This window comes from Bos taurus, chromosome X (genome assembly GCF_002263795.3).
Source record: "Bos taurus isolate L1 Dominette 01449 registration number 42190680 breed Hereford chromosome X, ARS-UCD2.0, whole genome shotgun sequence".
Classification (NCBI taxonomy): Eukaryota; Metazoa; Chordata; class Mammalia; order Artiodactyla; family Bovidae; genus Bos; species Bos taurus.
Window position 1 is genome coordinate 85,918,807 of NC_037357.1, and position 13,944 is coordinate 85,932,750.

At 52.3% G+C, this 13,944-nt stretch overlaps 2 protein-coding genes across 3 annotated transcripts in view; one reads left to right on the forward strand and one right to left on the reverse strand.

Moving 5' to 3' along the window:
- Positions 1 to 84: 84 nt before the first annotated feature.
- On the forward strand, positions 85 to 10,519 carry ARAF (A-Raf proto-oncogene, serine/threonine kinase; the record flags this gene model as incomplete). Its single annotated transcript, NM_001014964.1, is given in 16 exon segments — positions 85 to 115; positions 1,772 to 1,926; positions 2,070 to 2,173; positions 2,959 to 3,061; positions 3,145 to 3,299; positions 3,412 to 3,510; positions 4,943 to 5,084; positions 5,189 to 5,216; positions 5,296 to 5,441; positions 5,536 to 5,738; positions 7,366 to 7,542; positions 7,644 to 7,690; positions 8,178 to 8,296; positions 8,532 to 8,663; positions 9,629 to 9,763; positions 9,954 to 10,519. Coding segments are annotated over 15 exon segments (1,821 nt in total). The 3' UTR covers positions 10,089 to 10,519.
- Positions 10,509 to 13,944, reverse strand: part of SYN1 (synapsin I) — a 63,529-nt gene continuing 60,093 nt past the window's right edge. Inside the window, exons 10-13 of one of the 2 annotated variants that reach the window (XM_024987763.2) lie at positions 13,685 to 13,831; positions 13,216 to 13,303; positions 12,525 to 13,116; positions 10,509 to 11,546 (exon numbers count right to left, since the gene is read on the reverse strand). In XM_024987763.2, coding sequence (XP_024843531.1) covers positions 11,519 to 11,546; positions 12,525 to 13,116; positions 13,216 to 13,303; positions 13,685 to 13,831 — 855 coding nt within the window. In that variant the 3' untranslated portion in view covers positions 10,509 to 11,518. 2 annotated transcript variants of the gene reach the window in all.

Sequence of the window (13,944 nt, forward strand, 5' to 3'; positions counted from 1 at the left end):
ACTGAATCCTCCGGAGCCAATGGCCAAAGTCCGAGGGGCGGTGGAGGCGGACTCTGTAAGGAAACAAGAAGACAGGCCCAAGATGGAGGCGGCGGTGGCTGTAGCGGCGTGACAGGTGAGGGCGGGCCCGGTAGGGTTAGGTTTCTGGAGCTACTGTTGGGCACGGGTAGGGAGCCGGGAACGAAAGCTCAGCTCCAGGATGACTGCGCCTGGGCCCTGACGCCCCCCACCCGGAACCGGAGGAATGGTTTGACCCGGGGCGAAACCATTGTCGACGGCGGGGGGGCGGATTGGAATGGGTGCAAGGCTGCGGGGGATGGTTTCGCCCGTCGCGTGTGGCAGCGCGCCTGCGCAAAGCTGGAAGGCCCTCGGTGGGCGGAGCCGGGCCGAATGTGGCTTGGGTTGTGGTATCTGTCTTGTGGAGTTCTTCTTAATCTCTTTAAGGTATCTGATGCCCATTCCTTACCAACAACGGGGAATGCGTGAAGACACGGCTCATTCCTCGCTTTCCTTATTCTGGATCAATGTCTAACCCAATAGGAGAATGTTTGAGGATTCTCACATTCCTCCTCTTTAACCCTCTCCAGCCTCCATCCATTATCACTAGTAATATGTCTGCGACCCTTTCATTAGCTGTCAAGGAGAATTTTGGAGCGCCCTCTGCCTCATCTACGCCTTACCCCTGCTTATCTCACCTCAGCCACATCTGGTGATTCTCGATAACCCTCATTTCCCCCATTACAATGTCTGGTGATACCTGTTATCCACTCTTCCTCCCATTACAGTCTCTCAGTTCAGTTCAGTCGCTCAGTCGTGTCCGACTCTGCGACCCTATGGACTGCAGCATGCCAGGCCTCCCATCACCAACTCTGGAGTTTACCCAAACTCATGTCCATTGAGTCGGTGATGCCATCCAACCATCTCATCCTCTGTCGTCCCCTTCTCCGTCTGCCTTAAATCTTTCCCAGCATCAGGGTCTTTTCAAATGAGTCAGCTCTTCGCATCAGGTGGCCAAAGCATTGGAGTTTCAGCTTCAACATCAGTCCTTCCAATGAACACTCAGGACTGATCTCCTTTGGGATGGACTGGTTGGATCTCTTTGCAGTCCAGGGGACTCCTTACAGACTCCTTACAGTCTCTAGTGATGACTATTACATCTCCCCTCAGCATAGTGTCTTTGAGCCTTTATGAACTCCCTATCACAGTCTGGTGACTCCCATTAGGCACCTAGCACAGTACCTGTGAACCTACTGTCATTACAGTCCAGGGCTTTGGGATGCCCACAATGTCCTTACAAATACTGTTTGGTGCAATTTCCATTTTCCCCAAGCTAAGGGCAGTGTCTGATGATCCTCGGTTAGTTCCCCATCACCCTGTCTGACTCCTCCCACACCACAGTATCTGGTAACCCCCTTCTCCATTCAAAAGCCAGGACAGCCTGTTCATGTCCATTATGTACTTGACACGCCCCAGTGTAGTGCGTGCTGACTTCCCCATTAGTCCCCAGCACAGAGACTTATGTACTCCTATGCCCTGCGGGACAGTGTGTGCTGCCTCTCACTATGTCCTACCCCCACCCCTCCCCACCCCGCCCTGTGCAGTGAATCTGAGACCTTGGCACTTAAGCATGAGACAAACAACTGGAGGGGCTGAGCAGAGGAGGAACTGGATCCCTTGAGCGGTGTGGAAATAAGATTGAATTTTTTGTCCTCTGCTACTTTGCTTCCATACTATCATTATAGGACCTCTGAATTCTTCCTCTGTCTTTTAGGAGCCCCATGGCACCTACCCAGCCCCACCTTAGCCCATCTTGACAAAGTCCTAGGCTCCATGGAGCCACCACGGGGCCCCCCTGCTAACGGGGCCGAGCCCTCCCGGTCAGTGGGCACCGTCAAAGTGTACCTGCCCAACAAGCAGCGCACGGTGGTGAGTCTGATGGGAGCAAAACTGGCTGGGGGTGGGCATGGACCTAGTTGTAAATCTGGGATAAGAAATGTGACAAGGGCTGGGAGAGTCCACTGGGGACCCCTCTGGGTGCTGACTCCTTACATGTGTGCACATACACACAGGTGACTGTCCGGGATGGCATGAGTGTCTATGACTCTCTAGACAAGGCACTCAAGGTGCGGGGTCTCAATCAAGATTGCTGTGTGGTTTACCGGCTCATCAAGGGGTAAGTGTGGCTCTCCCACCCTCAACTGGGTGCCCAGCCTTCCACCCCCTTCTCAGAGTCATCCGACTCCTCCACTCTGCTGTGCAGTCTCTGTTAGTCTTCCCTTCATTTGGTGAATCCATGAGTCCATCCAGCTTTTGTCTTATTGCTTCATTAGTTTATTGGCCTGTAAGGTCAGTGATTCATTTTCTTCTTAGATCGTGAGTCCTCACCATGCTCCGTCGTCTGCTCCCGGAATTCATCTGTTTCATTCTTTCACTGTTTTATCAACTTGTCAACTCCCTCCTTCCTCCGTCTCCTCATTCTCTGTCTGCTGTGTGGGCCTTGCTGACCTTCCAGTTATTCCTCTGTTTTAGAGTTCCTTAACTTTTGTATTCAGTTCACACATTGCTTTTTTTTTTTTCACGCATTGCTTTTTATTTGTTATTTCAGTGCCTTACCAGCTGCTTTGTCAGGGGCTTGCTTAGCACCTCTGAGATTTAGTTGTTTCTTCACTGTCTCATTTCCTCCTCCTCTTGTAGCTAAGAACATGGACTCTTCACACTGTCCTTCCACTCACAGTCCCTTGTGGCTCTGGGCAAGTCATTTCATCCCTCTTTGCCTCAGTTTCCCCATACATAAATAGGGGTAAGGATAGTACTGGTTCCTAGAGTTACCATACTAAAAATGCAACATGTCATCTATTCTTCCATGGATGGCAGGCTTGTAAGGACTTTTGGTGGGTTCCCTTCCTCCTTGTGGCCCCTGGCCACCCTCCCACTCACTCCCTTCCATGCCTTCTGCAGGCGAAAGACAGTCACCGCCTGGGACACAGCCATTGCTCCCCTGGATGGCGAGGAGCTCATTGTGGAGGTCCTCGAAGACGTCCCCCTGACCATGCACAATTTTGTGAGTGGAGAGTGGGGGCAGACCGTGGGCATGGCGGGAGAGTCCGTGACCAGGCTTCAACCTTCTCTACTCTGTGGCAACAGGTACGGAAGACGTTCTTCAGCCTGGCCTTTTGTGACTTCTGCCTTAAGTTTCTGTTCCATGGCTTCCGCTGCCAAACCTGTGGATACAAGTTCCACCAGCATTGTTCCTCCAAGGTCCCCACAGTCTGTGTCGACATGAGTACCAACCGCCGACAGTGAGCCTGGCCTGGGGTGGGTGGGGAGATGGGGAGGACAGAGGCCCAGCCACAAGGCTTTTACAGACAGCTGACCCATGTTCCCTTGCTTTATACCCCAAATGCCCTCAAGGTTCTACCACAGTGTCCAGGATTTGTCCGGAAGCTCCAGACAGCACGAGGTTCCCTCAAACCGCCCCCTGAATGAGCCGCTCACCCCTCAGAGTCCCAGGTAGGGGATGCCTTAGCTGAAGGGCTACTGTCAGAAGAAAAAGATCTGGAGGCCTCGGTAGAGATCAAGCTATACTTAATTCTTTTGTCTACTCAATGAACATTTAGTGAGCACCTACAAGTGTAAGTAAGGGTATGGAGCTGTGGGGCCTCAGGCAAGTTCCCTAGTCTCGCTGGACCTTAGTTTTCTTATTTGTAAGGAAAGGATAATGATACTTTTACCACATAGGGTTCTGGTGTGGATTAAATAAAGTGGGTCCAATGCTTAGAACATGATCTAGCACAGGATAAGTTCTTCTTATTAATTATAATATATATCTATGTATATATTATCTAACTACTTTGTTAATTTTTCCAGGATAACCATGCTCAAGCCTTTCTACTTTGGAATACATATTATTTTTCTCATAAATTCACTTTTACTTCTCCTTTAAGTATAATAATACTATAATATATTTTAATATTGAAATATACTATCACTCTAATATATCATGTTTATATGATATGCATTTTATATGTATATGTATTTTATAATGTCAATATCTATATGATATTTATGCTATTGTATTATGTGTTATGTTGATAATATTTTTGTATAATGTATAATATTAAACATTTTTATGTAATATATAAAATAGTAAAGTTAGGGCATTATGTTATTTTTAATTATGGGCACATGTGAATTAATTATCTATGAATTGCATTTCAGGATAGTGAAGAAAACATTAAGAAATATTTTTATAACATTATAATATATTTAATATATATCATATATAACACATGTATGTATGTAACATTAACATTATTATATGTACATGTAAAGTATTGCCATTTTAATATAGATAACATTGTATATTACATAATGCATACTATATTTGAGTACTGCATATAGTTATACAATATTACATATTGCTCTTCCCCTACTAACTGTGTGGCTTGCTGTCCTTCCTTTAAGTCTTTGCTCAAATGTCGCTTGCTCAGAGAAGCCTTTCCTGACATGATCAGGGACACTTCTTGTCTTCTTATGTTGCTTTATTTTTTGCTTTATTGCTTCTATCACCATTGAATATATGAAATATTATTTGTTTTTTATTTGTCTCTCTCCCTACTGCAGTTAGTCCCATGAGGGCGAGAACCTTTGTTTTTCATTTCTTTTTTTTTTAATTTAAAAATTTTAGTACAGTTTAAATCAGCATGTGTGTAGAACCTTTATTTGTTTTGTCCACAGTTTTATTTCCACTGTCTAGAACGGTATCTGGAACACAGCCGGCAGTTAGTCAGTGTTTCTTAAACAAATGCATAATAGTAATGACAGTGGACATTTACTCTGTGTGAGCTAAACACATACCTAGGAAGGGGCAGTGGGTTGGGGGGGGCATTCTACTGGTTCTGTCATTCACTCAACAGTGATTTCACAGCCTTTCCCCTGCCAGCTCCTGCACCCAGCACCGCGACCCCGAGCACTTCTCCTTCCCTGCCCAGGCCAACACCCCTCTCCAGCGCATCCGCTCCACATCCACCCCCAATGTCCACATGGTCAGCACCACAGCCCCCATGGACTCCGGCCTCATCCAGGTTGGTGTTGAGGCAGGCGGTCACCAGGGAGCACGAGGCAGAGGGGAGGGCCATTCCTGTTGTCCTCCATGTCCTCTCTCTGACTCCCAGCCCTCTTCTTCCAGCTCACTGGCCAGAATTTCAACACTGATGGTGAGCCTCCCGCTGCCTGTGCCCTGAGCCCCCAACCCCACCCCACCCAGCTCCACTCACATCCTCTCTGTAACTGCAGCTGCTGGGAATAGAGGTGGTGGTGATGGAGCCCCCCGGGGGAGCCCCAGCCCAGCCAGTGTGTCCTCGGGAAGGAAGTCCCCACATTCCAAGTCCCCATCAGAGCAGCGGGAACGGAAGTCGTTGGCTGATGACAAGAAGAAAGTGGTGAGCTCCAGGGGACACCTTTGGTGGGGGCACCACAGGCTGAGTGATGAGGGGTGTGGGCAGGCCCCTGAGATGCCGCCCATGTGGCCCACAGAAGAATTTGGGGTACCGGGACTCGGGCTATTACTGGGAGGTGCCACCCAGTGAGGTGCAGTTGCTGAAGAGGATCGGGACGGGCTCGTTTGGCACCGTGTTTCGCGGGCGGTGGCATGGTGATGTGGCCGTGAAGGTGCTCAAGGTGGCCCAACCCACAGCTGAGCAGGCCCAGGCCTTCAAGAACGAGATGCAGGTGCTCAGGTGAGACTGCTCGTGTGTGTGGATGGGGCGGGGGCGGCAGGCACGGCCTCCGTGCCTCTCTGGGGAAAGGCCCTGCTGGGGGTGCTTCCTCACATCCCCCATGTTTATGTTGGGTTATAACCATAATAGAAGTTGTTTCTTTATCAGAGAAGTGCCTTTCCCCTCTGGGAAACGGGTATGTTTAAAGGACCTCTGATGAGGCTGTTTGTGTAAATACTGATGTTAATTAATGGCCCTGCCTCCAAAATGTGACTCTTTTTGCTTGCCTCTTGTGAAATGAGTATCACTGCAGTGTTACTGTATGTACTGACATCAATAGCATAATGTTAGTTAACTGCATCTCCTGGCAGCCTGGCGGCCTCTGCTTGTTCTACACCATTAGTATGTGTTTACTGTGTTATATTCATGTTATTAATTATAATAATACTATTCTTTAAAGAACAGTATTAAAACTATGATAAGCATAATTTAATCATTGTTTGGTTAATGATTGTGATTGCTCTGCTTAATGTATCATTCCTACTATATTAATTCGTTCACACTGAGAAGCCCTGGTGCTCCCTTTTGTCACCCTAGTTACTACCACTCTTGGGGTTGCTGGTGTGGGCTTTCCCCTCTTAACAAATGGACACAATTATGTTGCAGAGTTGATGTTTTCAGTCTCTGCTCCTTTCTGTCAAATGGCAGTGATTTGAACAGGCTGTGAATTTGCACTGTGTTTGTACTGAAACCATAACCTAACTGCTATGAAGAACTCATGTGCTGTTATCCACTCTGATGTGTGCAAAACTGTGGACCATCATTGATGTTCTTTGCATGTATGTTACCATTGTAACTGTAGTAATCCTTCTATAAGGAATGAAAGTTTTCTTCTAAATGAGGGTGGCTGTTCGTACATGACAGAGTTTCTCTCAGGTAGATCCAGGTACCCAGTAGCGATAACAGCAGGGACAGTGGTGTTTTTAGGGTGCTTGCTTGTGTTTGGCCATTCAGAGCACCTTACAGGTTATTACGTAGTCCTCCCAACGCCCGTGCCAGGTATCTCATAGAATAATCACAGTTTTTCAGTTAAGGAAAATGAGGCACAGAGAGCTTAAGTGTCCTCCCTGAGATTGCACAGTGAGTACCTGAGGAAGCCCGGATTAGAACATAATTTTAGTCCAAACCCCAAACTCTTTACCTCTAAGCCTATCATGGTTAACAGGACATAGTCACACATCACTGATGTTTTTACTCAGCAGTTATCAATGTTATGTTGATATATTGCTGATGAAGGTTGGCATTCCACTTTTTCATCTTATCTCAAATGGTCACAGGCTCAAGTCATGGTCATGGGTAGAGGTGTGGCAAGTTGGATGATTAAGATGCTCCTGGTCAGTAGGGAGTGAAGGGTTATCCCTCCCTCCTGCTTTTGTTGGGAGATTTGGATGAGGAAGTTCAGGATATAAATGCTCAGCCCAGTAAATAAATCTCAGAAATTCACTGAATCTGGCCATAGTCTGGTCCTGAGCCTCCTAAAAGACAGGGTGGAAATGATGGCAGAAGGCAGCAGTGAAAGCGCCCTTCCAAAGGCTCAGAAAGTTGCTGTTTGCCCTCCCTGCCCTGATACCGCCTGCCCCACCTGCAGGAAGACACGTCACGTCAACATCTTGCTGTTCATGGGCTTCATGACCCGGCCAGGATTTGCCATCATCACACAGTGGTGTGAGGGCTCCAGTCTCTACCACCACCTGCATGTGGCTGACACACGCTTCGACATGGTCCAGCTCATTGATGTGGCCCGCCAGACTGCTCAGGGCATGGAGTGAGTGTTCTGGCTCAGGGACTAGGGAAGGGGCTAGGGGGCTGGGGGTAGGGAGATGAGGTAGCCCCTAGACAGTCTGACACCTGCTTGTACCCCTACAGCTACCTCCATGCCAAGAACATCATCCACCGAGATCTCAAGTCTAACAGTATCTACCTGTCCCTCTGGGGCTGGGCTGGGGCAGACGGCACCAAACAGGATGAGGACTTAGAGGGATGGGTTTTGTGGGGGGGCCCTTCTGGGGGGCAAACAGGGAGGGGCACCTGTTGCATTTTCCTTTGCCAAGTGCCAGAGTTGTGGCTGGTTCAGGTGGTATTCTTTGGGACTCTGGTCAGGGTCTGAGGAGTGACAGTGGTGGAAGGCATTATGGGAGTTCCTGGTCAGTGTCACAGGCATGGTGAGTGTGGGTGCCATGAGAGGAGCTTCCTAGTCAGGAGTCGCAGGGGAGCCAAGTATAGGGAGTATTAATTAGAGCTCCCCTCCAAGTCAAGATTGTAGCTAGTTTGTGTGACACTGGGGGGCTTCCGGTTAGGATTAGAGGCAATGACTGGTGTGGAGGCGTCGATGAGAGCCTCCTAGTCAGGGCAAGAAGCATGGCTCTTGGGAGACCCTGTAGTGGCCCTTAACCCCGGTGGACATCTTCCTGCACGAGGGGCTTACGGTGAAGATCGGGGACTTCGGCCTGGCTACAGTAAAGACGCGGTGGAGTGGGGCCCAGCCCTTGGAGCAACCCTCGGGCTCTGTGCTATGGATGGTGAGTTGGACCAGGCTGGATTGGGGGTGTATAGGGACATGGGCTGCTGGGCTAAGATGTGGAAGGTGGAGTGGGGCCAGGGTTTCCTGCACCAGGTGTGGGTGTCTGGACCACTCATGCTTCACCTTGTGGGGGCGGCTCTGAGTTATACTCAGTGTGGCTGGTGGGATCTGGGCCTGCAGGTCAGTCACTTGCTGACCTGCACATTCCTTCTGCCCGGTCTGGTCTGCTGAAGGCAGCTGAGGTGATCCGTATGCAGGACCCGAACCCCTACAGCTTCCAGTCAGATGTCTACGCCTATGGGGTTGTGCTCTATGAGCTCATGACCGGCTCACTGCCTTACAGCCACATTGGCAGCCGAGACCAGGTGAGCCCCATACCTTACCTGCCTTATCCCAGGCCAAGGGATCCCCTTAGTCTCCAAACCTCAGATCTCCTTTGCACAGACCACCAACACCGCTCTGCCCCCAGAAACCCCAAATTTTCAGAGCTGAGGACTCCCAGACTCTTCTGGGTCTTCTGTACCCAGAATTATTTCCTTCACTCATATCCACTTCTCTGGGTCCTCAAAGTCCAGAATCTCCTGAGTCCCCTATACCCAGAATCCCCCACGTCCCCAAAAGTCCCCCTAGACACATACAGTCCTCTGACCTGGGTACTCAAACTCCTCAAAGCCCAGAATCCCATTTATCCCAGAAACAATCCCTTTGTGCTTCTGGAATCCCCACAGATACCCACAACCACTGAGGCCTTGGGTATCTGTCAAGCTCTAGGGCCCTTGAATCCACAATACTCGAGGCCCCAGACTCTCATATTTCTCCAGGTTCAAAGACTAGAATCTCCCAGGCCCTCAGAAACCCAAGATCCTCTAGGTTCCAGGTACCAATAGTCTTTGGGTCTTGAGCACTCACTGTCCTACAGGCCACTTGGACCCATAGTCCTCTCAGCCCTGGACCACTACAGAGATACAGGTTCCTGAGGACTACCAGCCTTTAACTCCTTGCAGACCCAGAACTTCATGTTTCCCCCAGGCTCAGTTCTTTCCAGGCCCCTAAGCCCCCTAGAAACCTGTGGACCCATAATCCTTTGGGCCCCAGACACTTAACCATCTTTGATTCCCCCAAGCTTAAATCCTTCTGTTCTGTTAAGCAGAGAATCCTTCCAAGTCCTCAGGGACCCAGAATCTCTAGATCCACCAGATACCCACAGTCCTCTGGGCCCCAATATCCAGAATACCCCAGTTCTCCCAAAAGGAGTCCCCGAGGTCCCTCAAGACCCAGAATTCCCTGGGCTTCCCAGCCCAGATCACCCCATTCCTGTCCCTTCTCCCAGATTATCTTTATGGTGGGCCGTGGCTATCTGTCCCCGGACCTCAGCAAAATCTCCAGCAATTGCCCCAAGGCCATGAGGCGCCTGCTGTCTGACTGCCTGAAGTTCCAGCGGGAGGAGCGGCCCCTTTTTCCCCAGGTGGGCTGAGGAGGAGGGCTGGACACCCTGGGGAGGGAGCCTCTGAGGAGCGAATGTGAATTGTGTGTGTTCAAGGCTCCGAAGTGTACAATGTGTGTGAGTGTGTGTTTCCCCTTTAGACTGGGGTTTGGGGGTGTTTGGATGCCCACGTGGCTCTGGACACCCCCTCCTCACCTGCCCCTGCCCCCAGATCCTGGCCACGATTGAGCTGCTGCAGCGGTCACTCCCCAAGATTGAGCGGAGTGCCTCCGAACCTTCCTTGCACCGTACCCAGGCTGATGAGTTGCCTGCCTGCCTACTCAGCGCAGCCCGCCTTGTGCCTTAGGCCCCACCCCCAGCCACCAGGGAGCCCATCTCAGCCTCCCACGCCAAGGAGCCCTTCCCACCAACCAATCAATGTTCTGTCTCTGCCCTGATACTGCCTCAGGATCCCCCATCCCTGCCCTGGGAGATGAGGGGTGCCCATGTACTTTTCCAGTTCCTCTGGAACTGGGGGACCCTTGGAGACCAAACCCATAATTTGGTTTCCTCTTGGCTTTGGGGATACTTTTAAATTCAGGAGCTCCTCCATCTCCAATGGCTGGGATTTGTGGCAAGAATTCCACTGAGCACCTCTCTGTAATTTGTGCCTGATGTGCCTTCCACTGGATTTTGGGGTCCCAGCACCCCATGTGGATTTGGGGGTCCCTCTGTCTCCTTTCCACCATTCAAGGACTCCCCTCTTTCTTCACCAAGAAGCACAGAATTCTGCTGGGCCTTTGCTTGTTTATTTTGCTTCCCGACTCTTCTCATGGGGTTCAGAGCCGCTGAAGGGTGAGGGTGAGTCCAGGCAAGGGTGGAGTTTGGGGGGAGGTGCGGATCACACAAACAGTGCCACTGCACGCATCACCACAGGCGGCACGATGAACGAGGACCACATATGCCAAGCACGGGCACGAGAGGAGGCCACGTCAGTCACAGACACAGACATCACGGCAAAGGTGGGGAAGTGGGAGACCACTGGCCTTCTGTGTGCACAGGATGCTGGGAGGATGGGTGGGGTTTGCATATTTAAAGACAGCTGTCAGAGGCAGGAAAGTGAGGCAGGGGTCCCTGGGGAACTGAGGGGTCCTAGCAGTGGGAGGAGCTCTCAGTGTGTTGAATGGGGTTGGGGGCAGGGAGGACTGAAGGGAAAACCTTGAGGGGCTTGGTGGGGACAGTTGAACAGGTGGATCCCCAGAGATGGGAAATCCAAAGAAAGGGTATCAAAGGGAGGGGTTTCTTAAGGATTGGGGAAATTTTGCTGGGGAACAAGGTGCACTGGAGAGCTCTGGGGGCAGGAGTGGGGTTTCCCAGGAATTTCAGGGCTCCAGGAGTGATTGCCTGGTGTTTGGAAGCTTCCAGGAAGGAAAATGCACTCGGAGGGTTGAGGTCTTCAGGGATCTGGAGGTTCTAAAACTGAGAAGTAGTTCTTGAGATGACTGAGAGTGGGTTTTTCAAAGGACGTGGGAATTCCAAATGTGAGGATTGGATTTAGGACCAGGAGTGAGGTTTCCCCAGGGACTTGAGCATTCTGAGGAGTGAGAAGAGGGATCTTGATGATCCAGGAGAGGACTTCTCAAGGGATGAGATTTCCAAAAGTGAGAAATAGATTCAAGGCCCAGACAGGGGTTTCCCAGGGATTTGGGGGTTCTCAGGGTAGGGTGTCAGTCGGAGAAGAGGCTTGCGAAAGACTTCCTCAGGCTGCGGATGGTCTCAGCTTTCACCTCGTCCTGGCTAAGGCTGGGCCTGGGCGGGGCTGGCTCTGGAAGGTTGAAGGCATTGGTCAGAGACTGGGATTTGCTAGAGAGAAACAAGGTGGAGGCGTGGGAGGAAGGGGGAAGAGGAAGGGAGGAGGGGGAGAGAAACACAACGTTACCCCAGGCCCGGCCCCAGCCCTGCCCCTCTGGTCCTGGGGCTGTGCCTGTTACCCTCCCACCCAGCAGCACAGGCCTGGACCCTGAGGGATTCTCAGGAGGAGTAGGGGAGTCCTGGGCTGGGTGGGAGGATCTGGATCCAAGGTGAGGAAGCCTGGGATGTATGGGAAGAATTCTGGGCTGAATCTTCTCAGAATTCTAGACCAGATTGGGAGGTGTTTGATATAAGGTGATGATGGGCAGGAAGGTTTCTAGTCCAAGAGCGAGGAGTCCAGAAAGAGGGGTGGTGTAGGGCTTGGACCAAGGAGAGGCTGGAAGGGGAAGATCTGAGGGGGGAGCAGTTGGATGGGGCAGGGAGGGCTTTTGAGGTAATGGAGGAGGTCTGGAATGGACAGAGAGGATAGTGTGATTTGGGAGGAGACTCAGATGGACCAGAAGGGAGCCTAGACTCTAGAGAAAGTAGGAGGATGACTGGAAAGTGAAGTAACATAGGAGGATTGTGGATTGGGCTGGGAGGGGTTTGGGGGTTCAGTTGCAGGGAGGTTGGGTAGGAGGAGAATGAGTTGGGCAGGGAAGTACTGAAGAAGGGTTAGCAAGGCGCCTGGGGTAGGCCAAGAGGAGCTGGGCTAGGGGGCTTTCCCAGGGCCTACAGGGAGGATTCTGAACTGAAGAGGGGTTCTCTGGAATGGAGTGTAGGAGCTTCTGTGAACCAGGAAGGGTCTGGCTCAGACTGGAACCGGAGAGAGAGCTGTTAGGACCCCGTGCAGGACCGGGGTCTGAGGAGCCAGGGATCCCAGGGCTGCCCTCCACGTGCAGGAGCCCATTTTGTGAGCAGCAAGGTGAGGGCTGCTGTGGGATCCTCTTACTTGAGCTGCGGGTGTGGGGGTCCCCCGGCAGCAGCAGTGGCAGGTGGTGGCACATCCTGGCTGGGTTTCTGGGCCAGTTGTGGCTTGGTGGGACGTCCAGCGGGACCCGGGCCACTGGGTCGCGGCTGCTGTGTAGTGGGTGGTCCAGTGCGGGGCATGGGACCCGCCTGGCTGGCCTGGCGTGTGGGGCCAGCAGGGCCTGGGGGTTTCTGGGGTGGGCCCTGGCGCTGCTGACCACCCGGTGGAACTCCTGAGGCCTTTGGCGGAGCCTGACCAGAGACCGATGTCTGACGAGTAGCCTGTGGGGGGCCCGCCTGGCGCTGAGGAGATGGGGAGGCTGGTGGGCGGGTAGCTGGAGGTGCCCCAGGTCCTCCAGCCACTGGCCGGGATTGGCGGCCTTGACCCTGGGTCATCGGTGTGGCCTGGGATGCAGGCTGCTGGGGCACTGATGTGGGACTTGGTAGACGCTGGGGCAGGGGGCTGCCAGCAGGGGGTCCAAGGCCCGAAAGGTGCTGCTGGCCCTGTGGGGTCGGGCGCTGCTGCAACGGGGGTCCCTGGCGTTGGGGGCCTGGGCCCGGCTGTGGAGGGCCGCCTGAGGGACAGAGAGAAAGTGCACATGTGAGAGTGAGCCAGTGAGAGGTAGGAGGCTGCCGGGCAGAGTCGGGGCCCAGGAAGCTGGCCCCTCACTTACCCTGTGGCGGGGGTCGTTGCTGAGCTGGGGGCCCCGCTGGCTGCTGGGAGATCTGGCGGCCCAAGGGCAGGGCCCCTGGGGACGGAGTCTGCGGCAGAGGAGTGGAGCAGGAGAGGTTAAAAATAGTTACCAGCCAGTGGGGCATCAGCCAATCAGAATGACACGGGTTCCCTGTATGCTGGGTGTTGCCGCATTTGTGGCTGAGCTGAGGGATGGCAGGTTGTGGGGTCGGGTGGGGGGCGGAGATTTATTCCCAGGGGAGGGGTCAGGAGGTACTCAGGGAAGTCAGGGTAGCAACTATTTATCAAATTTTTAAATATTGGACAATTTTAAAAAGTTGGTCATTGCCGCAACACATGTGTGTCCCTGTGTTACTCTTAGCCTGCTGGTTATCAGCTTTATGACACAGCATGACCAAGGGCTGGCCTGCCCACATCTAGCCCCTGAGGGCCAGAGCCAGGGGCCTGACCTGGCTGTGGGAGCCCCTGCCAGGGGAGGCATCCCGCTGCCGCTGCCGGGGTAGGGCCTGGGCCATCTTGTTGACCACAAGCTCTACGATGAGCTGCTTGTCTTCATCCTGGTGGTCACCGATGAGCGGCATGGAGGAGCCCACCACCTGGAGGAGGAGAGGGATCCGGTGAGGAGAGAAGCAGGAAGTGCATGGGAGGGCAAGGATGACAAAGTGCTTGAAAAGTTGGAAAGAGGCATGGCTGGCAGCTGGCCAGGAAA